Consider the following 27,866-nt stretch of genomic DNA (forward strand, 5'->3'; position numbering starts at 1 on the left):
GCCAGCAGGTGGCGACAGCTGTCTCTTAATTCTCGCCGCTTTCCTACTTCAAGCTTCCTAAGTGACAATTTGACCTCCTCTTCTATGCAAGTGGGGGCAGAAGAACACAGGAGAAAGCGCGTGCCTCACACCGGGAGAGTGTTGTCCTCTAATGCAATGTGCGCGTGCGCGACCACCAAATCCTGCCGGACCTCCTGAGAATTTACTACTTGTCCTAGGAAAGCATGCGACACATGGCCGCTCTGATACCGCTGCTTTTAGGGGCCCTGCTCCAGTTCGGGGAGGGTCAAGCGCGGGGCCCTTCCACTAACACGTCCACCGGAGCGAACCACGAGTTCCTGCGGGACATCGTGCGCTTTTTCGGCCACAACGAGTCCATCACAATGGGGAACCTGGAGGAGCTTCTCCAGATCGTGGCCGCTCAGAGGGACGCCGCCGTCGCGGAACCAGGGAATCCGCTTCACGGACGCACGGTAAACCAGTACGCCAGCCTCACACACGTAAAAAACACATTTTAAAGACAAATTGCCTGGTTGAACACTCTAAACTGTCACAAAGTATGAGTGTGAGTGTGATGCATTGTTTGTCTCCTTCTGCACCGCGATTGGCTAGCAATAAATTCAGGCTGTCCTCCGCTTACTGCTCAAAGTTGACTGGGATCGATTCCCGCACCAGCAACTCTCGCCACGGAAAATGAATGAATAAAATATTGTGAGGCTGGATAAAACAAAATATTTCAATTACTACAATAGTTCTATATTTCTATCTGCATTCTCACCCTCTTCCTACTGTGACAATGAAATTTCCCAAATACAGGATGAATGATGTTATCCAATCCAATCCAAATACTCTGAGGAGCTTTTTGTTGACAAATAAATACAATTTGGGGAGAAAATACTGTTTCTATTATATTTCAATATACAAAATGGTTAAAAAATATTACATTACAACATTCTTTCTAAAAAAAGGACTACAATAAAGATAACATACTTGGAGGCCTTAAAGCAGGAGAACCGAACAAGTTAGAGACAAAGACCCAAAATTTTAAACTGTAAGAGTCAATTGAATTGAATTGAAGGCTTTTATTGTCATTATACTAGTATAATGAGATTTAAAGCTTTCACTGCCACAACAACAAACAAACAGACAAATAAATAATCTATAAAAAAGTAGTCCAAGTGAGATCAGCAGAGCAGAGCGGCCTGGTTCCATCTGAAGTGCAGGATGAGTCCTATGATTTTCACATAGATAATCAATATATAGTAAGGATAAATAAATAGCCAATAAATAGTAAAACATAAATACGTGGTCAACATAATAAGTAGTTTAAGTAGTAGTTAACATGGGTAAGTGCTACAAAGTGAGTTAAGTGGCTAGCAATAAGTCTTTCTTGATTAGGTCATAGGTGCAGAACCCATCCAGGCCAGTTCACCTGTGTGCGGTTTGCATGCTCTCCCTGGGCCGTGGGCTTTCTGTGGGTACTCCGGTTTCCTCCCACATTCCAAAAACATGCATGGTAGGCTGATTGGTCACTAGGTATGGGTGTGAGTGCGAATGGTTTTCCGTCTGCTTGTGCCCTGCGATCGGCTGGCCACCGATTCAACGTGTCCCCCGCCTCTGGCCCGAAGTCAGCTGGGATAGGCTCCGGCCCCCCCGTGACCCTAGTGAGGATAAAGCGGTTCAGAAAATGAATGAATGTCAAATGTACACAATCATGAAGTGGAACTATTTTTTTTACGATATTTTATACTTTTTTAAAAGAAATATAAACAGAAAATGGGGCCTGCAATATTATTCGGTTCCTTTACTTTCAGTGCAGCAAACTTACTCCAGAAGTTCAGTGAGGATCTCTGAATGACCCAATGTTTACTGATGATGATGAGTAGAATCCAGTTGTGTGCATTCATGTCTCCCTATACTAAATGCAATGCTCTGTGATAGTCTGAAGGGTCTGTTTAAAGTGGAGAGAGCATCATATATACCAAAGAACACACCAGGCGAGTTTGAGATGCTGTTGTGGAGAAGTTTAAAGCTAGATTTGGATACAAAAAGATTTCCCAAGCTTTAAACATCTCAAGGAGCACTTTGCAAGGAATCATATTGAAATGGATGGAGTATCGGACCACTGCAAATCTACCAAGACCAGGGCCATCACGCTAAACTTTCCCCTCGAACAAGGAGAAGACTGCTCAGAGATCCAGCTAAGAGCCCCATGATCACTCTGGAATAACTGCAGAGATCTACAGCTGACGTGGGAGAGTCTGTCCGTAGGACTACCATCAGTCGTACACTGCACAAATCTGGCCTTTATGGAAGCGTGTCAAGTAAAGAGCCATTTCTCAAAGATATCCATAAAAAAGTCTTGTTTTTATGTTTGCCACAAACACACAAAAACATGTGGAAGAAGGTGATCTGGTCGAATGAAACCTACATCAAACGTTTTGGCCATAATGCAAAACTATGTTTAGCGTAAAATCAGCATATTTCATCATCCTGCACGCACCATCCCCACTCTCAAACATCTTCATGCCAGTCTCATGGTTTGGGCCTGCTTTTCTTCAGCAGGGACAGGGAAGATAGTTAAAATTGATGGGAAAATGATTGGAACCAAATACCAGACCATTCTAGAAGACACCAGTTGGAGTCTACAAAAGACCTGGGACTGGGACGGAGATTTATCTTCCAACAGTAAAATGATCCAAAACGTGAAGCCAAATCTACAATGGAACGAATCACAAATAAACGTACCGTATTTTCACGCCTATAAGGCGCGCATAAAAGTCAAAAAAATTCTCCAAAATAGACAGGGCGCCTTATAATGCAGAGCGCCCTTTGTGAGCGCCAAGCGGCGCCGAGCGGCTGGCGATAGCGCTGGCTACCGGAAGCATCTTATTTCCGGGTTCCGGTGTGCAGTGACTGCTGGGAAATATAGTTCTTGGGCGCTACACCCACATGCAAAAAACACGCTTTAAAAAGGCAACGGAAGCAAAACTGAGTTCGGCAGTGCTTTATTTGGACATTTTACAATTTACTCAAGTCATCATCACCTTCAAATCCCTCAAACTCCTCATCTTCTGTGTCAGAATTAAACAATTGCCCGAACGAGCCTTCCAAATAGCCGCCCCCCCCCTCTCCGTTCTCAGAGTCACCGTAATTTTCATGTGGCTCCTTAGAAATTATGCCGGCTTTGGCAAAAGAATCGAACAACCGTGCAAGCAGACACGTTCGCCCAGGCGGCAACGATCCATTGACAAATGTAGCGTAAGAAGCCCGGCGCTGCCTGCCACTTTTCGTGAAGCTGTGTTCGCCAGCGATCATCCACTGCTCCCACGCCGCTCGTAACTTTGATCTGAAAGCCCGGTTAATGCCGATGTCCAGCGGCTGTAATTCTTTGGTCAAGCCTCCGGGAATGACGGCAAGCTCTGAGTATACGTCACGTAACCCGTCTCGGTGGCGCTCGTGACGTATATGTCAAGCGACCAGATGGATTTTTTCACGGCTCGCCGTCTGTTTTGATTTGCGACTCCATGCGTGCTCATCTCACAGCAACGGTTAAAAACCAGATCATGAAAATGAACTCAGAGGCTTGACCAAAGAATTACAGCCACTGGACATCGGCATCAACCGGGCTTTCAAATCAAAGTTACGAGCGACGTGGGAGCAGTGGATGATTGCTGGCGAACACAGCTTCACGAAAAGTGGCAGGCAGCGCCGGGCTTCTTACGCTACGATTTGTCAATGGATCGTTGCCGCCTGGGCGAACGTGTCTGCTTGCACGGTTGTTCGAGCTTTTGCCAAAGCCGGCATAATTTCTAAGGAGCCACATGGAAGTGACGGTGACTCTGAGAACGAAGAGAGGGGGGGGACCCGGCTTTTTGGAAGGCTCGTTTGGGCAATTGTTCAATTCGGACACAGAAGATGAGGAGTTTGAGGGATTTGAAGGTGATGATGACTTGAGTAAATTGTAAAATGTCCAAATAAAGCACTACCGAACTCAGTTTTGTGCGGCGTAAAATATGATGCGGCAAATAGTCGTGAAAATACGGTACTTTCGCAATGCATTGTACATTGGTTTTTATCCGTGTAGCACCAGTTGAAATGAAGCAAAAATGAAATTCATTCATTCCTTTGCGGGCGGCCCAGCTGTTGAGTGGTTAGCACGTCTGCCTCACATTAGGGGGACCTGGGTTCAAATCCAGGTTCGGACCTTTCTGTGTGGAGTTGGCATGTTCTCCTAGGGCCTGCGTGGGTTTTCTCCGGGCACTCCAGTTTCCTCCCACATTCCAAAGACATGCATGGTAGGATGATTGGACACACTAAATTGCCCCTAGGTATGAGTGAGTTTGTCTCCTTGTGCCATATGATTGGCTGGCCACCAATTCAGGGTGCGCCCCGCCTCTGGCCTGAAGTCAGCTGGGATAGGCTCCAGCACCCCCTGTGACCCCTGTGACCCTAGCGAGGATAAAGCGTTTCAGAAAATGAGATGAGATAATCCCTTTGCTTGCTAGTTAGTTGTGCAGCATAAAATAAGGTTGAACATTACTTCAGCTTCCTTCGCTTATCCGAGGTTGGGTTGTGGGGGCAACATCTCCAGCAGGAAATCCCATACCTCCCTCTCCCCAGCCACTTCATCTATCTCTATCGTGAGCCAGCTGAGAGACAGTCTGCCCAACATGCCCTGGGTCGGCCCTGTGGCCTCCTCCCAATGAGACGTGCCCGTCACACCTCACCACAAAGGCGTCCAGAGGCATCCTAATCATATGCCTGATCTGGCTTCTCTCAAGCCGGAGGAACAACGGCTCTCTTCCGAGCCCCTCCCGTATGAGCGAGCTTCTGAGTCTATCTCTAAGGAAGAGTCCGGACACCCCGCGTAGGAAACTCATTGCAGCTGCTCGTTTTCGGTATCTTGTTTTTTCGGTCACGACCCACAGCTCCTGACCATAGATGAAGGTTTTGGCTCAGCTCCTTCTTCACCACCCTCAGGAGACGCACCACCCATCTGCCTGTCGATCTCCCGCTCTATCCTTCCCTCACTCGTGAACAAGACCCCGTGAAACTTAAACCGGTCCACTTGGGTCAGGAGCTCAGCTCTCCCCCTGGGAGGCCATGCCACCTTTTACCGACTGAGGACCATGGTGTCAGGTGTGTTAGAGGTGCTGATTTTCATCCCGACCGTTTCCGAATCATTCCAGTGAGAGTTGGAGATCACAGCCTGATAAAGCAACTGAACCACATCATCTGCAAAAAGCAAAGAAGTAATGCTGAGGCCACCAAACCGGACCCCTTCAATGGCTGTGTCTAGATATTCTGTCCATAATAGTTATGAACAGGATCGGTGACAAAGGGCAGCCTTAGTGAAGTCCAACCTCCCCTGGAAACGGATCCGACTTACTGCCAGCTACGCAGACCAGACACTGACATAGAGGGATCAGACCCCACTTATCAGGGATTCCAACACCCAATACTCCCAAAGTCGTGACCGGCTGTTTGGTCGCCGGACTTTTGGTCGCGGACGTTTGGTCGCACGGACCCAAACAACGGGCGACCAAAAGTCCGGCGACAAAACAAGGTAAAACAACACGGTCTACGCATCAATAAAAGCCAACAATGTCCCTGAGCAGTTTCACTGAGCGGACGTGTGAGTGTATAAGAGTTTGTATGTACATGAGTTGTCCTCTTAGGAAGGGACGTCAGTCAGGGTCTTAACAAGTTCTCCAACAAAACACAATAAAAGTACGGGAAATTTGGAGCTTTTCTTTAGCCTAATATTTAATAGGGGATTAAGTATGACTAAATAATAATTCACAGTTTGTATTTAGGGAATTTGAGCAACGATTTTAAATGGTAATTATCAGTAACCTTCCGGGCGACCAAACGTCCGGCGACCAAAAGACCGGCGACCAAAAGTCCGGCGACCAAACGGCCGAGTACCTGCCGAAGTACCCCCCACAAGACTCCCTGGGTGATAACCTCGAATGCTTCTCCAAATAAAAAAAGCACATGTAGACTGGTTTGGCAAACTCCCATGCCTGCTGAGGGTATAGAGCTGATCCACTGCTCCACGGCCAGGACCAAAACCAAAATGCTCCTCCTGAATCCGAGTCTTGACTTCCTGGCGGACCTTCCGGAGGAGCTTTTTAACCACCTGAGTGACTTCAACCCCAAAGATTGGAGAGTCTGCCTCAGACTTCCAAGGCTCTACTTCCTCATGGGAAGGCGTGTCTGTGGAGTTCAGCAGGTCTTCAAAGTATCCGGGCCACTGATTCAAAACATCCTGAGTAGGGGTCATTAACACCCAATCCCTACTATACACTGTGTTGATGGGGCACAGCTTTCCCCTCCTGAGAATTTGGATGATGGACTAAAATTTCCTTGATGCCATCCGGAAGTCAATTTCCATGGCTTCACCGAACTCCTCCTAAGTCCGTGTTTTTACTTCAGAGACCACCAGAGTCGCATGCCGCTTGACCAGTCAGTGCCCATCAGCTGCTTCTGGAGTCCTGCGGCCTAAAAGACCTCGTAGGACTCCTTCTTCAGCCTGGCTGCATCCCTTACCCCCGGTGACCACCAGCTGGTGTCATGTTAAGTGTGGCATTGAGCATGGAACGTAGAAGGACCCAAATGCAGGGAAGTAATCAAGAATGTGGAATTGAGTCTTCTAACAAAAAATTTAATAACTAAGGCAAGATCTTCAGAAAATAACAACGAATTAGAATCAAATAACAAAAACCAAACCTGACATGGAAAGACATGGGGAAACGAGGAACTTGGAACATGGCATAGGTACATCGAGTAATCGTAGACAAATCAGGGTAAAGCAGACAAGGCAGACCAAAATGCACATGTAGGCTGATTTGGCAAACTCCCTTGCCTGCTGGGGGTATAGAGCCGAACCACTACTCCATGGCCAGGACCAAAACCAAAATGCTCCTCCTGAATCCGAGTTTCGACTTCCCGGCGGACCGGGCTCTGTATGGCTTAAATAGCTCCCTGGTGTCTGATGAGCCGCGACTGCCATTGCCTAGCAATTGGCTTATATGCGCATAAAAAGACGATATGCACAAAACTGCAAGGTGACAAAGACAAAACACCATAAAACCATAAGGCCATGACGCCATAATGCAAGAAAATGCGGCCGATACGTCATTTATTTCAAATATATTTACTATATAAATAAGATATACTGTCACACCGGCTAAATAGCCATATGGGGCCATATAGGCTATTTGGCCGGTTACCGGCTAAATAGCCCCTGGGACTATTTGACCATATTATTTGCTTCCAGAATACAGCATTACTGATATTAAGACAATCTCCCGCCGACAAAATGTCTTACAAGAAATTACAATTAATATACTAATAGTCTCGATGTGTCTGTTCGGCGAGCTGTCTGGTTTACAAGAAATTACAATGAATATACTAATAGTCTCGACTTATTTGTTTGATAAAAATGACCTTGCTGTATTGCAAGTTCTCTCAGTTAGAAATTGAGAGAATGAAGGTTCATCGGACGTCTACCGCCGTCAATGGCAGCCGATGTGTTAAATGAGTGCTCTAATTGATAATTTTGATATTTCAAGACCTTGCTGTATTGCAAGTTCTCTCAGTTTGATAAAAATGATCATATAAAGTATTTCAACACCTTGCTGTACTCTCTCTCTCTCTCTCATGATTCTAATTTTGAGAGCGAGTGAATCCAGCGACGAATTGTCCGTTCGACGAAACGTCCGTTCGACGAACTGTCGGTCGACCAAACGTCCGTTCGACGAACTGTCGGTCGACCAAACGTCCGTTCGACGAACTGTCGGTCGACCAAACGTCCGTTCGACGAAATGTCCTGGGACCAAGTGTCCGTCGACCAAGTGTCCGTCGACGAAACGTCCGGGTACCCCGTATAAAAATACTGTTTTTTTTCCAATATCCTGGATTATTTGCTTACAGCCCTTAAGTCATACATGCCATTAACATTCTAAACATCAAATTTCAACTGCGAAGGCTGGCATTCAGAGATCACGTTTAACTTCCATTGATAACAATAGTCGTCCAATTCAATTTGCCTAGGGGGCGTTCAGTAAAATTGGATTGGATGTCCGTCAATGGGAGCCAAAGAGTTAATACTTAAAATAAAGAAACCCATTTCAACGCTTGATCTTTTTACCCGATTCCGATCCTCCGAAAATGAAGTGGTAAGGCCTGATTTCCAATCACGTGATCAGATCGCTGACATCCCTAGTTGTTTTGGTTTACATGTGTAGTAGTATGAAACACTAATGAAAGTCAACTAACAATGCCGCACCGATGGCATCCTGTTTGTTGTGTGTAATATGTTGCTGTTTAGTGTCTCTCGGTGGAGCAGATTCTGACCCGCTGGGATTTAGCCAACGTCAGCCATCTGAGCATGAGCCATCTGGAGACCATTTGTCCAGCCGTGTTGACCCAGGTGCTGGTGCCCTCCTGCCCCTACATCGCCCCCTCCGAGACGTCCCCACTACACTATTCGGGTCAGTCGCACAAATGACTCATCAGTCACTTCAATTTTTCATATATCCAGCCAGGGTGATAATCATACAGTGTAAAATAAAAACGTTGTGAGGGAGGGGAGGTCTTTACTGAAAAATGCTAAATGTAAGGGAAAAAAAGTCGGATTTTAAAGTTGTCACCTTTCTTCACAAGTAGAGGTGAGATCTTTAGCCCGAGCCCGAACCCGACACGACACAGGCCTAAAATGTCAATCATTACTTCGGGTTCGGGTTGGGTCAAGCTGGGATTATCTCTTACAAGGTGTAGTCTCTCTCGCTGACTTTTTAAAAAATATATCTATATATGTTTATAAAAATGTATACCAGTGGTCCCCAAACTATTCCAGAAAAGTTTCCAGCAGAAGGCAGGGGTTTTCGTTCCGCCCTGTTAGAGCAGAGGTCTCCAAACCGGTCCTCGAGGGCCACTGTGGGTGCAGATTTTTGTTCCAACTGATCCAACAAAAAACTGTTTAACCAATGAGATTTCTGCTGAAAAAAGAAGCAGCTGACTGCAATCCACTGATTGCACTTCTAGAATACCAGATAGGCGGAAAGGTTTCCTCTAACACAGTGGTCCCCAAACTATTCCAGAAAGGGCCGCAGTGGTGCAGGTTTTCGTTCCAACCGGTAAGAGGAAACCTTTCCACCAATCTGGTATCCTTGGGTCTTGGGAGACCCCCGATGTATACTAAAACAATGTGTGGATACTAAAATAAGGAATACTTGTTATAAAATAAATATTTTGGATAAAACAGAGAAGGCACTGTAATGTAATTGGAGCCGCAGAGCCAGAGCATGCTCTGCGCACATCACTTGAACGGCGGCGGCCTTTTAATAATCTTCCCCTTTGCAAGTCCGCATCTATTTTAAGCAAGAAGTTAAGGATAAACTAACTGAGAGCTGAAAAGACAAACACGCACCAGTCAGAGTGAGGTGTGGGAAAGCTTCAAATCGATTGTTGAATATGCGACAGAAACTTGCGTTTTCTTTGCTTTCATACAAGAGCAAAAAGACTGGCACCTTGACTCTGAGGAGGCATTTAAACAGTTCAAATCGCCAAACATCTATATTACTGTACAGACGCTCCCCTACTTACGAACATTCGACTTACGAACAACGGTACATACGAACATGTCTGCAAATTGTGTTAATGTCGAAAAATGTTCGTAAGTTCGATTTTTGTATTGCGCGCCTTTTTCCGAGTGGTGCTTCTTTCCGCTGCTAATACCGACGCCTGGCGCTGTGAGCTCAGCTCACCCAGCATCCACCTTCCTCTGCCCAGTTCGTTGCAGTGCGTAAGTTGCGTAAGTGCGTGACGTATCTCCAGTGCGCAAAGAACCTTTTTCATTTTTATCATGAAATATCTCGTGCAGCCATTATTCAATATGGTTGAAGAAAAGCGAAAGGCTTCTAGTGAGGGAGGTGCAAGGAAGAGGCAAGCCATTTCATTTGAAACGAGTGGCAATAATAACAAAGCTTGATGCGCGTCAGAGTGGTGAGCATTGCACGGGCATACAACTTGAATCGTTCGACCGTCAGTACCATTTATAAACAGAAAGATCGAGCAGCAGGTCTGTTTTTATTGAACGTTGCACAAAGTTTGCAAATCAATTGAATGATGCCATACAGTGCTACCGCATCATTTATGATGAAAAAAAGAAGAAAACTGTGTAATCGTCGTTAGATCGCTTCTTTCGGCCAGTTTCTAATACATAAATCTCTCTCTCGCTATACAGTACTGTACATATTCTCTCCATTTTATTAAATGTTTTTTTCAGTACAAACCAATGTGTGTTACTTATACAAGCCTTAAACATACAAATGCACTTATATAAACCTTCAATATACTTATATAGGCCTTAAACATAAATTATAATACAAAATATAGCACTGAATCAACTTACAAACAAATTCAACTGATGAACAATCGCTCGGAACCTAACTCGTTCGCAAGTAGGGGAGCGTCTGTATTTTCTCACATATAAGCCGTTTTTATCGCTAAAAAATTATGACTGAATCTAGGGTACGGCTGCGCATAAAAAAGACGACATGCACGAAACTGCAAGGTGACAAAGACAAAACGCCATAATGCAAGACAATGCAGCTGATACAGTCATTTGTTTCAAAATAGAGAAAAGATAAATAGATAAAACGCTAAACAAATTTTATTTTGACGTCTATAAATGAAATTCAAGAAAAAAACGTATCTTGCAGAAAATGTGAAAAAACTCACTTGTGCACAGGGCGTCACCATCTTACCGTAGATAAACGTGCTCCGACTGGACAGACGCGAGTGCTATTTTGGCACCCACAGACTTGGTGAAAAGTAGACTGCTACAGACACACTTCCTGGGTGTACTTGTGAATTCTTTTTTGAATTTGTCTACGTGCAAGCAGCACCGTTTCGGAAACCAGAAAGGAAATGATTGTACATTTATAAAATAAAACTAAATTCCGCTTTTCTTTTTATTTCTTGTTCGTAAGTGACAATAGTTGTCACTATTGCAGTAAAATGAACCTCTGAAAAAAACGAGATATTTCGACATTAGAAGCAATTCTGGTAAGAAAATTGTAATTTCTGTTATTTAAAAAGCATCATAAAGATAGACTTATTCATTTTTTCAAATTGAATAATTTGATATTTTGCATTTACAAAGACATGAATTTTAACTTATCTCATTTCATCTAATTTTATGAACCGCTTTATCCTCACTAGGGTTGCGGGCATATTAATTTCCATGTGATATTGACCCTAGTAATGTGCTTTTGATTCATACAGGATCTCAGAAATACCACATGCGATGATTTTTCTTAAGGTTTTCCCTTCAAAGTAACACATTTTACTCCCTACTAAACCCATGATAATGGAGGTGAAAATTGTGAATCTGGGGGCGGCTTAGACGCGAGAAATTTTAAAATTCAACAATTTTAAGGTAATTTTAAGGGTACGGCTTATACATGGGGCGGCCTACATGCGAGAAAATACAGTATCATATAAAAGATGTAAATTGTTCTACAGTCTTGTTTAACTTCTGGCCCGAAGTCAGCTGGGATAAGCTCCAGCACCCCCTGCGAACCTAGTGAGGATAAAGTGGTTCAGAAAATGAGATGAGATGAGAACAACTAAATAGAAATAGGCTGTTCATTGCAAGTGTTTTAAATAAATGCTGACACAATTCTGTAATACCAGCCAAGTGTATAGATACTGTAGTTTTATTTCATGTACAATGTACATAATTCCAAGGTTTTTCAGTGTGGTGTGGATTTAATCTTTAACTTAGAACACTAACACTGATGATAAATACTAATAGGGCCGAGACACAGCTTTTACGACCAAGGATGTAAGCTTTTTCATGAAGAAAATAGATAAGAGTCCTGTAGGGCAATAGAAAATACAGTATCATATAAAAGATGTAAATGGTTCTACTGTCTTGTTTAACTTAGATTTCGTACAAAAGACAGGCTTTAATTTGTTATCATAAATTACCCGTCTTCCTCCGGACTCAGGAGTCCCAACTGAGTCCTCACGAATAAAATATGAAATTTTGGTTTGCTTCGGGCTTGGCCTGCAAATCAAGTTACCGTATATAATCGCATATAAGCCACTTTTGTCGGACAAAAAATGATGACTGAATCGAGGGTACGGCTTATATGCGCATAAAAACACGACATGCATGTAACTGCATCTTGACGACGCCATAACACGATGACATCGGACGGAATGGCGCCGTGACGTCATGATGCAATGCCGCCGTGACGTCATGACGGAAGACAATGCGGCCAATATGGTTATTTATTTCAAAATAGAGAAAAGATAAACAGAAAAACGCTAAGCAACATTTATTTTGACGACTATGAATGAAATTCAAGAAAAAAACGTACGTATCTTGGATAAAACGTGAAAAAACTCATGTTCCCGTCACTGCTCGGTCGGGGCACGGCCATCTTACCTAGGTCCCGACGAGGCCATTACCTAGAGTGCTGCCATCTAAACATAATTAAACGTGCTCTGACTGGCCAGATGCGAGTAGCCATAATTTTTAAATTAAACAAAATTCCACTTTGATTTTTTTCCCTTTTATCTCTTGTTCGAAAGTGACAACTATTGGAGTAATATGAACCATCGAAAGAATTGAGATATTTTGACATTAGAAGCAATATGGCTGCCAAAGCATCTTAAACTTCTGGTAAGAAAATTCTAATTTCTGTAATTAGAAAGCATCAGGTTCTTATCAAGATAGACTTGTTTCCTTTTTCGAATTAAATAATTTCATATTTTGCATTTACAAAAACAGGCATATTAACGTCCTTATGATATTGACCGTAATAATGTGCTTTTGATTCATACAATATCTCAGAAATACCAGTTGTGATGATTTTTCTCAAGATTTTCCCTTCAAAGTAACACATTTGTACTCCCTACTAAAATCAAGAATATGGAGGAGAAAATTGGGAATCCGGGGTGGGAAATACGAGAGAAATTGTAAAATTCAACAATTTTAAGGATGCATCTTATAAGTGCGGGGGGCTTATATGCGAGTAAATACGGTAATTTGCCGGGCTCGGGACGGGCCAGGCACTAATACCCGCGGCCCAATCTTACCTCCATTCACAAGGTATTACCGTACCCAAAATCAAATGGATCTTAAATCTCTCATTGTCAATAGCAGGGAATGAGTTAATTGCCCTACAGGACTCTTATCTATTTTCTTCATGAAAAAGCTTACATCCTTCGTCGTAAAAGCTGTGTCTCGGCCCTATTAGTATTTATCATCAGTATTAGTGTTCTCAGCTAAAGATTAAATTCCACACCACACTGACAAACCTTGGAATTATGTACATTGTACATGTAATAAAACTACAGTATCTATACACTTGGCTGGTATTCCAGAATTGTGTCAGCATTTATTTAAAACACTTGCAATGAACAGCCTATTTCTATTTAGTTGTTCTCATCTCATTTTCCGAACCACTTTACTAGGTTCGCGGGGGGTGCTGGAGCTTATCCCAGCTGACTTCGGGCCAGAGGCGGGGGATACCCTGAATTGGTGGCCAGCCAATCTCAGGGCACAAGGAGACAAACAACCATTCATGCTCACACTCATAACTATCGGCAATTTAGAGTGTCCAATCAGCCTACCATGCATGTCTTTAGAATGTGGGAGGAAACCGGAGTACCCGGAGAAAACCCACGCAGGCCCGGGGAGAACATGCAAACTCCACACAGGTGGACCGACCAGGATTTGAACTCAGGTCCCCCACTGTGAGGCCGACACGCTAACCACTCATCCGCCGGGCTGCCCTATTTACTTGTTGTTTTCAATAAATTTCTTTTTAAAGTGTTTTTTTTAAATCACAAATTCACCTTTTTTCTTTTACATATTGTAGCTCTACTTAAAGGCCCCAAAAACAGATTTTCACACGCAGATCAAACGATAGAATCTTGTCAAAGAGTATCTAAAAATAAACAATCAAGATTCACTCAAATCCAAAAGTATTAAAATTGTATAAAAAAATCATTGATGTAACTTTGCCATCAGCTTTCTTAAAAAAAACAACTCCAGCAGAGGGAGTATGTTTAATCACAAAAGGAGGATGTGTTATTGTTTTTTTTTATCACGGAAGACAAGATTAAAAGTGGGAAAGTGTGTCCCGAAAACCTGGGATTTTACCTTACTAGTTTAAACCGAAGGCTGAAGCACCATAAAAACCGTGTTGTTTGGGTTCCCATCCCATTGAATAGGGCAGCTAGCCCACGTGCAAACCATCTAACACCGGTCTATTTTACTGCAGTTTAACCTAAAAAACAACCCAACTCATAGGCCACATGTCATTCGTCACTTGGTCATTGCAGTCTTAAGGAAAATATTCCAATTAAAACAATAATAGACTGTTTACCGGCTTCTACTTCCTTGCATGTGTTCAATTATTAATTTTATCTGTCGGTCGGACGGGGAAAAAATAGAGGCTTACATCGGCAGTGTTCATGTTGTTCCAACATGAACAACACGCATGAACCGTTTTCCGACAAAACGCTTGAATTTATTGGAAACAAAAACAACTAAAACGCGGCCCGCCACCGTGATGAAAATAAACGGATGAGGACAGTGTGCAAAACCGCTGTGCGTTTGTGACGTCACTCAGCAGTAGTACTGTGATATTTTTTGAAACAGCGAAATGGGATTAAGGGTGTTTTTTTGTGCGTTTTGGACTATAGATGGTGGCTAAAATAAGCCCCATCTATTGAATTCAGTAAAGTGCCCTCCCATGTGATTTTCTGCCTTTTAAAACGTCATTAAGGTCCAAATGTGCTAAAGGTAAGTTCTAGCTATTTTTCAACTAGATTCTAATCAGGAGTGTTTTTGTGTTTTTGCGGGTGTCCAGTTTGGGCTTGGGGCTTCCTTTCGGTGACGCTGATCAACCTGGCGGCGCTGCTGGGCCTTTTGCTGATTCCCTTCATTCACAAGTCATACTTCCCCAAAGTGCTGACATATTTCATCGGGTTGGCCATTGGCACGCTCTTCTCCAACGCAGTGCTACAGCTGGTACCTGAGGTGAGATTGCCGTTCACTCTGCTGGGGGATGCAGATTTGACAGTGATGGCTGTGACAGGCGCTGGGCTTGGACCCCAAAACCGACAACTATGTGCACAATGCAGTGGGCATCTTTGGGGGCTTCTACCTCCTCTTCCTGGTGGAAAGGATCCTCACCATGGCACTTCGCATTCATCAGGTGACTCCGCTCCACCCCCATACCTCCTCAATACAATCAAATAGTCAATAAACCAATCTATTGCTTTCAATTGCATCGTTGTTCTTTGTCCCAAACTTTGTTTTGCCTCTTCTTCTTACTTTTCTCCCTCCTTCCTTCACTTCTTTTATCCTTGCTTTCCTTCCCTCTGTCCTTCCTTCATTTCCTTTCTCCCTTTATCTATCCGTCTTTCCTACCTTACTTCTTTTGTTCCTTTCTTCATTTCCTAAATTTCTTTTTTTTAAATTATTTCGTCCTTTCTTCATTCTTACCATCAGTTCTCCCTTTATTTCCTTTCTGTTCCTTCCTTAGTTCCTTTCTTTCTTCTTTAGTTCCTTCCATCTAGCATTTCCCTAATTTCTTCCTTTCTTTCCTTTCCTTCTTCCTTCCGTCATTCCTACCTTCTATCTTTCTTTTACTTATTCCTTCCTTCATTTCTTCTTTTATCCGTCCTTTCCTTTTGCTACTTTCCTACCTCCGCTTTCTTTCCTTCCTTGATTTCATTAATTTCCTTCTTTATCTTTCCTTTCCTTCTTCCTTCCTTCATTTCTTCTTTCATTTTTTCCTTTCTGCTTTAATTTCTACCTTTGTCCTTTGTTCTTTCCCTTCCTCCATTCCTTACTTCCTTCCTTCATTTTCTTAATGACTTTTTATCATTCCTTCCCATCTTTCTTGTTCATTCATTTATTTTCTGAGTACGTTGCTTGCTAACGCACATTGACATTTTTATGAACTTTTTTTTATACTTAATATAAAAATGCGATGTACTGAAACCGCGAAGTCATGAAGGATGACAGTACCTACTAAATTTCTCGCCAAGCAGAAGAATAAAGTAAGGTGAGAAATAAAGACCTCTCATCGGGCAGTGTAAAAAAGCAATTCATGGTTTAAACAAGCTCTGGTGTTATAATTTCATCCCTTATGTGATTTCTTTCACACACTGTTTTTACTTTTTTACTTTATTCATTTTTAGGTAGTCTTTCCTCATCTACTGACTGCAGAATTTCTTCTTTTGTTCCAGTTTCTTTCAACTTCTCTTACTCGTTCTTTTCTCTAATCACTTTCTAATAGAAGGGCGGCCCGGCGGATGAGTGGTTAGCGCGCCGGCCTCACAATGGGGGACCTGGGTTCAAATCCGTATCGGTCCATCTGGGTGGAGTTTGCATGTTCTCCCGGGCGTGTGGGTTTTCTCTGAGTACTCTGGTTTCCTCCCACATTCCAAAGACATGCATGATAGGCTTATTGGACACTCTAAATTGAGTATGAGCGTGAGCGTGAATGGTTGTTTGTCTCCTTTTGCCCTGTGATTGGTTGACCACCAATTCAGGGTGTCCCCTGCTTCTGGCCCAAAGTCAGCTGGGATAGGCTCCACAACCCCCACAACCCCAGTGAGGATTCAGAAAATGAGATGAGAGATGAGACATTTTAATAGAGACTCGGCGTGTGACAATATATTGAATTGTTGATGTGCCGCAGTACTGTATAAGTAGCAATTTGTTCCAGCCAAGAATCGATATATTGTTTTAAAAGGGCATTACTATTTAAAAAAAAAGAAACCAATAGGTTGCTGTTTACTCAAAATTGTTTACTCACTGGCTGCCGTTGACGACACTAGACGTCAAATTCATTTTGAGTGACACAACATTCTTTTGCCCCTCCTAGTCGAAATGGATTGGACAGGTCAGGCGCTGTCAATGACACTGAAACATTCATAGCCTTCCTGGATTTGTGTTCATTTACAGGTCACTTCCTGCTCATTATGAATCACTTCCTATTCATTTTGGGACTTTTCTTGTTCAGTAACTTAAAATCAACAGGAGGTGATCACTGGAAATGCCCCAAAATGAACAGGAAATGACCACAAATCAACAGGAAATAACCTGAGATCCTCCAAAATGAAGTAATTGGCTGCTATTGACGGCCATGGACATCCAATCCGTTTTAAGTGACCATTCATTCTCTCCCACCCTACCACTTCAAATGGAAGTAATAAAATCATCAGTAGAAGGATGAAAAATTGTTTTGTATTGTGATGTACCCAGAGGTTTCCTCCCCCAGTAGAGACCAAAGCAAAGTCTTCAAAGGAGAACTTTTCATATAATCTCTCTCGAGCATTGAATCTCGTGTTTTGTCTTTAATTCCTTCCATTTTGTATGTTGCCGCGTTGCATTAAATTATGAGAACTTTCTGTTTTTGTTTTGTTTTGTTTCTTTGTTGCAAGTTTGGCCATGACATTTGCTTTGGAATTGTTGTCAAATTTGAAACTTGTTGCAATTTGATGCTACATTTTGGAATCTCTACTTGCGACTGTTTTGCTCTTTCTCGTCTGGCTGTTATGACTCCTTTCTTTTGTCACCAGCACGATCCGCCTTCGCATTGTACCACAGTCGACGACTCGCTGTCCAATGGCGAGAAGAAGGACTCCAGGCTGGTTTTGACCAACGTCAGCAGTGTCAGCGTGGCCGAGCACAGCAGTATCAGCTCGCAACACACTGACAACGTCAATCCCGATCAGGTTAGAAACCTTAACACCGTTCAGGTCAATACACAACTGAGTGAAAAAACAAGATTCTTGGCCATGTGCTGTTAAGATGTGTCTATACCTCTTTAGTATTAATATTTTAATAGTTGATCAACACTGATTGCTTCTGCAATGAGTCAACTCATCGATATACATAAATAAATCCCAGAGTATGTTACTCTGTTTTTGAGAGTTTAGCAGAAAATTTGTAGTGGAACCAAAAATAATGCTTAGAGAAAAGTAGGACTTAATAGAATACTAACTATGCAACTTTATGATTGTTTTCCAAAGCAAAAGTAGATGTTTTCAAATATCTTGTAATTGTGATTCATTACAAATCTGATCATCTGCTTTCATCAAGGACAAGTAAGAACACAAATCTGAAGATATTTAAAGTTTTTGTTTCATATTTTCATTTTCAGAGATTAAATTAAAACATTGAAAAAATAAGTGCCATGTTTTTGGTGGCCAGCCAATTCAGGGTGTCACTTGCCTACTACCCGTAGTTGGCTGGGATAAGGTTCAGCAACCAACACGACCCTTGAGAGGATAAGTGGTACAGACAATTAATGAAGGGCGCCAGTGGTTAGCGCGTCGGCCTTACAGCTCTGGAGTCCTGGGTTAAAATCGTGTGCGGTCGATTGGCCGCCGGTCTTTTGGTCGCCATCCTTTGGTCGCCGTCTTTTGGTCGCCGGTCTTTTGGTCGCCGTCTTTTGGTCGCCGTCTTTTGGTCGCCGTCTTTTGGTCGCCGGTCTTTTGGTCGCCGGTCTTTTGGTCGCCCCGACCGCGACAACGGGCGACCAAAAGACCGGCGACCAAAAGACCGACGACCAAAAGACCGGTGACAAAACAAGGTAAAACAACACGGTCTACGCATCAATAAAAGCCAACAATGGCCATGAGCAGTTTCACTGAGCCGACGTGTGAGTGTATAAGAGTTTGTATGTACATGCGTTGTCCCTTTAAGAAGCTATGTCAGTTAGGGTCTTAACAAGTTCTGCAACAAAAAACAAGAAAAGTCCGGGAAATTTGGAGCTATTCTTTAGCCTAATAATTACTAGGGCATTAAGTATGACTAAAGAGTAATTCACAGTTTGTATTTAGGGAATTTGAGCAATGATTTAAATGGTAATTATCACTTAACTTCAGGGCGACCAAAAGACCGGCGACCAAAAGATCGGCGACCAAAAGACCGGCGACCAATCGACCGTGTACCGGTTAAAATCCAGGTCACGTCCATCGGTCTGCAGTTTGCATGTTCTGCTTGCGTGGGTTTCCTCCGGGTAGTCCTGTTTCCCTCCACATTCCAAAAACATGCATGGTAGGCCGATTGGACACTCTAGATTACCCCTAGGTATGGATGTGAGTGTGAATGGTTGTTTATCTCCTTGTGCCCTGCGATCGGCTGGCCACCAATTCAGGGTGTCCCCCGCCTCTGGCCTGGAGTTAGCTGGGATAGGCTCCAGCACCCCCCATGACCCTAATAACGATAAAGCGGTTCAGAAAATGAAATGAGATGAGATGAGAATTAATGAAAATGAAGTAAACATTCATTTTCCAAGCCACTGATCCTCCCGGGGCGGGCCAGCGGATGAGTGGTTAGCGTGTCGGCCTCACAGTGGGAGTCCTGGATTCATATCTAAGTCGGTCCACCTGCAATCGATTGGCTGGCCAGCGATTCAGGGTGCCCCCCACCTCTGCACCGAATGATGGGCAAATGAACCACTTCACCACTGGGTGACTTTTAAATAAACATATAATTACACACTTAAGTTTCACTTTTGATGAAATATGTGATTGCCCCACCTCTCCGCAAACTATATTGAAGGCTAAATTCTGCGATCGTGAATTCCAGAGGGGATTAATTAATCTATCTGTGGTAGCTCTTCTGTGAACTCCACACCTGTAAAAGAGGCTAATGACACAAAACAGCTTGCAGAGGGCAGCACTGTACCATGTTTGATCAAAGGTTGTCGACTTTTAGTTCTCAAGTCAGGTCTGGAATTCACCAAAGTGCAGGAGTCACTTCGGCCTACAAGGATCTGCAGTGCACTTTGTCCAGCACTTAATATCTAATCATGTAGTGAGCACTGTTGATCTTATCAAGTAACATACAGTCAGTAATCATTTGTTTGCTGATCTGAAAGGCACGTGGCGACCAGACGACCACACGTTGGACTGTGTGACATTGTCAAAAACATTTAAAAGAGAAAGGAAAAACTCCTTGACGTGGAGGCCATGGTTAATGTTTAACAAGACTGGAAGCAAAACGTATGGGGCTCCTGCCCTCTCCTGGTCAAGGGCGAGACTGTCAGGCCCCAGCACAAAAGAAAAGATGCTTTGTGCAAAAAAGCAGCCTTGTCAAAAAGTATCCCTTCTCACTTTGCCATTAACATTCCTATTGGTGACCTTCCTCAAAAAGAAAAAAAACGCCTTCACTACTTCTATCAAACAAAGATTTCAAGGTTTGAATCCATCAGAATGAAAAATGGAAGAATTCATGAAAATCCTTTTCACGACCCAAAACACAAAGTCAAAACTATTACATTACAAAACTTCAAATGTAATCAAACAATCCTCCAAACGTAATACACTTCCTGTATCTCATATTTTATCTTGCAATTGGCATTCTAGACTTACTTTCCAAATTGACTATCTCCAAACACTCCGCTGGCTTCTCATTGGCAGGAAAGAAGCTGCATCTTCATTCTGCTGGAACCAACGTTAGCGCGCTGTAGGCAGACATTAGAGCCAGCCTGTAAAGGGGTAGCGGCAACCGGGTCTGACTGAATATTAAAATGAATAAGAAATGCAAAGGCAGCTGAGTAAACATACGTACACACGACGCAACAATTTAAAAACTGTAATGCACACTCAGAAAAGCTTAAGAAACAACTTTTTGACAAACAGGTTCAAAGGCCCTGAAAAGAGGCCTTTGGTCAGCTGGTCACACTCATATTCCACAGGTAGCCGCTACCCCAACCAGGACGACTAGGGCGTCTGCCTGGACCGTGCCATTTTTGGATCAAACTGGCGCCATTCCTCCATGTCCAATCCCCTGTCTTCCGCTTGCCACTAGGAAAATGTTCTTCATCCTCATTGCTCGTATGTCAATTTACTCGTATCTCAAATCAATATTTCCCATTGAAATGAACTAAATACAAATTAATCCGTTCTCAGCCTCTGAGAAAAACACCAAAAACAGGATATTACAATAGAAAAACATCTTTTATTTGTGCTAATTCACCACCTACTTAAAGTAACAAATACCTACCTAGTGGTTATGAGAGACAGACAGACAGACAGACAGAGAGAGAGGTAGCGAAAGGACAAGAGAGAGAGAGAGCAATGCACTCGTAACAATAACATAAACATTAAATTTAACTTACAGTTGTGGTCAAAAGTTTACATACACTTGTGAAGAACATAATGTCATGGCTCTCTTGAGTTTCCAGTTATTTCTACAACTCTGATTTTTCAGACACCAAAAACAGGAGAGCCTTCGTTTAATATGGCCTAATATGGCGTGATATGCACACGCGTATTCCCCTTCCACACAGTGCGTCAACAAGCAATGTAACCAGACAGTCAAGCAGGCAGCGTCATACACCAACACCTACAGAATCTTGAATTTAGTGCATACAAAAGTCAAGTCCACTTTGGGGAACATTTTTAGACTTTTAAGTGTGCCCTATGTGAGTAAATATGTGCCACGTTGCATTTGTACGGTTCATTGTCGCTTAATAAGGGGAATTGCAATAATTAATAAGGGGATCAATTGGCCGAGGTTGACAGGTATGTCACTGCGCAGCTTGGAAATGATGGTTAGCCCTTCATTGCTTTGGCTTGCTTTGGACCCATTGTTTTTCTCTTTAATTTTGCACAGATTCATGCAAAAAATGCAACCTGTACAGCCAGCGCTTGTAGATACAGACGCTCCCCTACTTACGAACATACGACTTACGACCAAGTGTACATACGAACATGTCTGCAAATTGCGTTTATGTCGAAAAATGTTCGTAATTTCGATTTTGTATTGCGCGCCTTTTTCTGAGTAGTGCTTCTTTCCGCCGCTAATACCGACGCCTGACGCTGTGAGCGCTCAGCTCACCCAGCATCCACCTTCCTCTGCCCAGTTCGTTGCAGTGCGTAAGTTGCGTAAGTTGCGTAAGTGGGTAACGTATCTCCAGTGCGCAAAGAACCTTTTTCATTTTTATGATGAAATATCTCGTGCAGCCATTATTCAATATGGTTGGTGAAAAGTGAAAGGGTTCTAGTGAGGGAGGTGCAAGGAAGAGGCAAGCCATTTCATTTGAAACGAGTGGCAATAATAACGAAGCTTGATGCGCGTGAGAGTGGTGAGCGTTACATGGGCATACAACTTGAATCGTTCGACCGTCAGTACCATTTATAAATAGAAAGATCGAGCAGCAGGACCCAAATATTGAACGTTGCACAAAGTTTGCAAATCAATTTAATGATGCCATACAGTGCTACCGCATCATTTATGATGAAAAAAAGAAGAAAACTGCAATCGTCGTTAGATCGCTTCTTTCGGCCAGTTTCTAATACATAAATCTCTCTCTCTCTCTATACAGTACTGTATATATTCTCTCCATTTTATTAAATGTTTTTTTAGTACAAACCAATGCATGTTACTTATACAAGCCTTAAACATACAAATGCACTTGTATAAACCTTCAATATACTTATATAGGCCTTAAACATAAATTATAATACAAAATATAGCACTGAATCAACTTACAAACAAATTCAACTTATGAACAATCGCTCGGAACCTAACTCGTTCGTAAGTAGGGGAGCGTCTGTATCTTCACGCAAGGGAGATGCGGTGAGAAAGAAAGAGGGATGCTGTTCTCATAAGCAGCCTCTCGCATACTCGGCCACTTGGTGGCCGCATCAGGAACAATCTCGTATGCTTGTACAGACGTTCCCCTACTTACGAACATACGACTTACGAACAACGGTACATACGAACATGTCTGCAAATTGCGTTTATGTCGAAAAATGTTCGTAAGTTCGATTTTGTATTTTTTTCCGAGTAGTACTTCTTTCCGCCACTAATACCAACGCCTGGAGCTGTGAGGGCTCAGCTCACCCAGCATCTACCTTCTTCTGTCCAATTCGTTGCAATGCGGAAGTGCGTGAACGTATCTCCAGTGCGCAAAGAACCTTTTTCATTTGTATCATTAAATATCTCGTGCATCCATTATTGAATATGGTTGGTAAAAAGTGAAAGGCTTCTATTGAGGGAGTTGCAAGGAAGAGGAAAGCCATTTCATTTGAAACGAGTGGCAATAATAACGAAGCTTGATGCGCGTGAGAGTGGTGAGCGTTGCACATATACAACTTGAATCGTTCGACCGTCAGTACCATTTATAAACAGAAAGATCGAGCAGCAGGACCCAAATATTGAACGTTCCACAAAGTTTGCAAATCAATTGAATGATGCCATAGCGTGCTACCGCATCATTTATGATGAAAAAAAGAAGAAAACTGCAATCGTCGTTAGATCGCTTCTTTCGGCCAGTTTCTAATACATAAATCTCTCTCTCTATACAGTACTGTACACATTCTCTCCATTTTATTAAATGTTTTTTTCAGTACAAACCAATGCGTGTTACTTATACAAGCCTTAAACATACAAATGCACTTATATAAACCTTCAAAATACTTATATAGGCCTTAAACATAAATTATAATACAAAATATAGCACTGAATCAACTTACAAACAAATTCAACTTATGAACAATCGCTGGGGACCTAACTCGTTCGTAAGTAGGGGAGCGTCTTTATCTCAGATTTTTCTCATATCTCAAGGCAAAAATTTGCTCGGAATTTACCCCGTATCTCAAATTTATCGTATGTTGGGACACTCGTATGTCAAGGTATTACTGTATTGCAGTGGCGGGCGGTGCATTTTCTGGTAGCGCCTTCAACGTATCAATCCAACCCTCAAAAACTATTTTATGGCTATAAAACCTCTACTGCAGCTACAGCTGCGACACATAAAAAATAATCAATAAATTAATGCACAAAAATGGGGTAAAATCCACTTTCTTGCAGCATTTCATGATTAAATACAAATACTGGAGCTTTTCAGACATTAAAACCAGGCCTGGGGTAATTTTCCCGGGAAAAGACAGCGATGAACGTCAATGGCGTACGGGCAAACATTGCCCGAAAATGGGGTAAAATCCAGCCAAAAACAGCATTTATTGATTAAATACAAATACTGGAGCTTTTTAGACATCAGAACCGGTCCCGGAGTATCATTTCCCCGGTAAAAAGACAGCGATGAACGTCGATACGTCCATACGTGAAATGACAAAAAATGCACTAAAATCAGATAAAATCCACTTCCTAGCACCATTTATTGATTGAATACAAATACTGGAGCTTTTGAGACATTACAACCAGGCCAGGGGGGTGATTTTTCCCGGGAAAAGACAGCGATGGACATCAATGGTGAAACGCCAAAAATTAAACTGGGGTAAAATCCATTTCCTAGCAGCATTTTGTGATTAAATACAAACACTGGAGCTTAAATACAAACACTGGAGCTTTTCAGATATCAGAACTTGGCCCACATTTGAAATATTATTTAGGAATATAGCCATATTTGTAATTTTACTCACCAAAAATCCTTTTTACACAATATCCATCCTCCTTTCTTTCTTCCTTCTTTCCTATCGCCATCGAAGCTAATGATGAAAGTCGAGCCTGTCCTGTCATATTTCCGGCATAGTCCGTTTTGAAAATAGCTTTTAATCAACACAACAATATACTATTTGCTTGTGGAGCTAAGTTAGCGCGCTGAAAGTGCCCCACACACCATTTTCCCGGCTGTAACAGGCTTGCTAGCTTCGGAGTTGACCGCCCTTTCTTAATGATGTCCATTTTTTTCCTGAAAAAGTCCGTCTGAAAAATAGCTTTGTGAGAAAACAGAATCTATTTGTTTTTGCTTCTGTCTGCCATAGTGGGTGGAGTTTGCGATCTCGGCTGCCTCGGTACTGCTTTGGCCGGCCTACTAGCCAATCATAGTTTGTGAAAGCAATGACATGTCCCAGCCAGCAAAATGCTAACGCCTATGAAAAATCATTGTGGGGTTGCCAACTCGAAATCTGATTGGTTAAAAGCAACAGTGTAGTTTAATGCAGCAGAGCCCGCAAGAACTGATTGTGCAGGCTTTGAGGCAGATCTTATCTGGCAACAAATAATGGCTGAAATGTGATTGGTTAAATGCTTCAATATGAAAACACACATCTGGAAGCAGTGCAACCAGGGGGAAAAGCAATGAAAGGAAGCTAACAGACCATTTGGAATAATAAGTACGTATTGATGGACAAAATATAATATGATTCAGATATTTCTTAGGCCAGCAGAGAAGGCCTTGAAGGCCCTGACGGCCCGCCACTGCTGTATTGTAAAATATGCAGTAGCTCCTAGTTACACTTTAGTCTAGGGCACCCTGGGTTTCACCTACTGGTGGAGGTACATGGTATAATTCACATAAAAAAGCATCAAAAATAACCTCATAAAATTGAAATATGATTTAGGAATATAGCCATATTTTACTCACCCAAAATCCTTTTTATTTGTACACAAATTCCATCCTCCTTTCTTTCCTCCTTCTTTTCTATCGCCATCGAAGCTAATACTTAGCTGGCTTACTAGCTTTGGAGTTGTCCGACCTTTCTTAATGATGTCCAGCTTTTCTTGAAAAGCTCGTCTTGAAAATGGCTTTGACAGTAAATCTGCAAACAAATCTATTTCTCCTCCTTCAGCCATTGCGGGTTGACAAAACCACTATTAAATCAACACAACAATATATTTGCTTGTGCAGCTCGCTCCAGATACAGTTTGGTAGCTCTGGCTAGTCCACTCTATCACTAGGCAATCATAGTTTGTGAAAGCGATGACGTATCCCTACGCCTGTGAGAAGGCCTTGGTGTCGCCAACTCGAAATCTGATTGGTTAAAGCAACAGTTTTATCTACGCTTATTTTATGCTGCAGGGCCTGCAGAACTTATTGTGAAGGCCTACATGTAGATTTTTTACCCTGGCAACAAATAATGGCTGAAATGTGATTGGTTAGATGCTTAAATATGAAAACACATCTGGAAGCAGCGCAATCAGGGGAAAAGCAATGAAAGGAAGCTGACAGACAATTTGGAATTATTTAATAAGTATTCATGGACAAAACATAATTAACATCAGTCTGTGATTCAGATATTTTTTTAGGCCAGCAGAAAAGGCCTTGCAGGCCCTGACAGTTCCCCACTGGTATAATTATAGTATGAAATAATGAGTGTGATTGCAAATTTATGAGTTTTCTGCCTTGGCAGGACGGTCAAGCTTGCTGCCTGACTGGCAGGCGTCTGTCAAGCGTCAAGACTGTAGCATGGATGATCACGCTGAGCGACGCCGTTCACAACTTCATCGATGGGCTGGCCATCGGCGCCTCCTTCACCGTGTCGCCGCTTGCAGGCTTTAGCACCTCCATCGCCATCGTCTGTGAAGAGTTTCCCCACGAGCTTGGTAAATGCAGTACTTGTATTTGCCAGCCACTTTGATTCCTAGCTATATGTTAATGCGGGTGCCGCCGTAGGTGACTTTGTGATCCTGCTGAATTCGGGCATGAGCGTCCCACAGGCTGTCTTCTTCAACCTCATGTCGGCAATGTCGTGCTACGTGGGGCTGGTGCTGGGTGTGCTGCTGGGCAGCAACTTCGCCCCCAACCCCATCTTCGCTGTGGCCGGCGGCATGTTCCTCTATATCGCGTTGGCTGACATGGTGGGTCTTGTCGATGTGCCCTTTTTCTCTTACCGCTTGCTTTGTGCTTTTTATGTTTTTTTTGGATGCGTGGCATTCATTTTTAATTACATTAATCAGTTTTGAAGTAATCAAAATAGCTCATGACCTCCCAATCATCACCATCAAAATAAGAGCTGCGGTACCCGGACATTTTTTCGACGGACACTTCGTCCCCGGACGTTTCGTCGAACGGACGCTTCGTCGCCGGACAGTTCGTCGACCGGACAGTTCGTCGACGGACAATTCGTCGCCGGACACTTCGTCGCCAGACAGTTCGCCTAACCTTAACCACTAACATTAACCACTATTAAAGAAGACAAAGGAAATTCACATATTCTTTATTAAAGAAAATAAAACAGCAAAAACTCGCTCGACAACACAAACACATTAACATTTGAGCGTGTGCTTACTAAATGGGCTCGTCTCTAAACACACTATGCACGAAACGGGGTTCCTACGTTGAGCGCTCCATTTCTCAAAATAAAAGGCAATAAATAAAATCATTTTATTAAAATTTGTATTAAGTGTCCGGTCGACGAACTGTCCGTCGACGAAGTGTCCGTTCGACCAAACGTCCGGGGACGAACTGTCCGTCGACGAAGTTTCCATCGACGAAGTGTCCGTCGACGAAACGTCCGGTCACGGAGCTGCTTAAGACTCTCAGTGGGATGATAATAATTGCATTGCTGGTCAGTTCCCAGAGATGGACGCCATCTCCCGACAACAGGAGGGCACACGTGCCAAGGCACTCTTCTTCCTGATTCAGAATGCTGGGCTCCTCAGTGGCTTTGCGGTCATCCTGCTTATCACCTGGTTCGCTGGAGACATCAACCTCGGATAAGAACTCTGCAACAGAACCTTTGTCTTCCAGATTTCAAAAATGTTTTGTACGAACAAAAGTTCACACACACAAAATGCAACCGTTGCTTGGTGCTGTATTGTAGACTTTTATTCGTTACCTCTGATATTCTTTTTTTGTCCTTGCTCTTTAATCAAACTGAATTTTAGGAAGGAATTATGTTTAATTTTATTTTATTATGGAGAGGGTTTTATATTGCTTTGTTCAGGGTTTATGTGGGTCTCATGGAGAAAAAAAGGTGACCGTGTAAATCTGACTCAGATGCAAAAAAGATGACTCTAAATACAAATACAAAATATTTTCAGTATTGTAAATAATGCCATGATTGCAGTAGTGCCATCAAATGTTCTACTGCTTTTAAATAAATTTTGAGTTTTA

General features: G+C 42.7%; 1 protein-coding gene across 1 annotated transcript; it reads left to right on the forward strand.

The window, feature by feature from the left end:
* The first annotated feature begins 97 nt into the window (after nucleotides 1-97).
* On the forward strand, nucleotides 98-27,866 carry slc39a8 (solute carrier family 39 member 8). Its single transcript, XM_077621490.1, has 8 exons — nucleotides 98-473; nucleotides 8,339-8,501; nucleotides 14,904-15,073; nucleotides 15,132-15,251; nucleotides 17,629-17,784; nucleotides 26,161-26,353; nucleotides 26,424-26,608; nucleotides 27,324-27,866. The coding sequence occupies exons 1-8, from the start codon at nucleotides 225-227 to the stop codon at nucleotides 27,468-27,470; spliced, it is 1,383 nt and encodes a 460-aa protein (XP_077477616.1). The 5' UTR covers nucleotides 98-224; the 3' UTR covers nucleotides 27,471-27,866.

Source organism: Stigmatopora argus, chromosome 15 (assembly GCF_051989625.1).
Source record: "Stigmatopora argus isolate UIUO_Sarg chromosome 15, RoL_Sarg_1.0, whole genome shotgun sequence".
Lineage (NCBI taxonomy): Eukaryota > Metazoa > Chordata > Actinopteri > Syngnathiformes > Syngnathidae > Stigmatopora > Stigmatopora argus.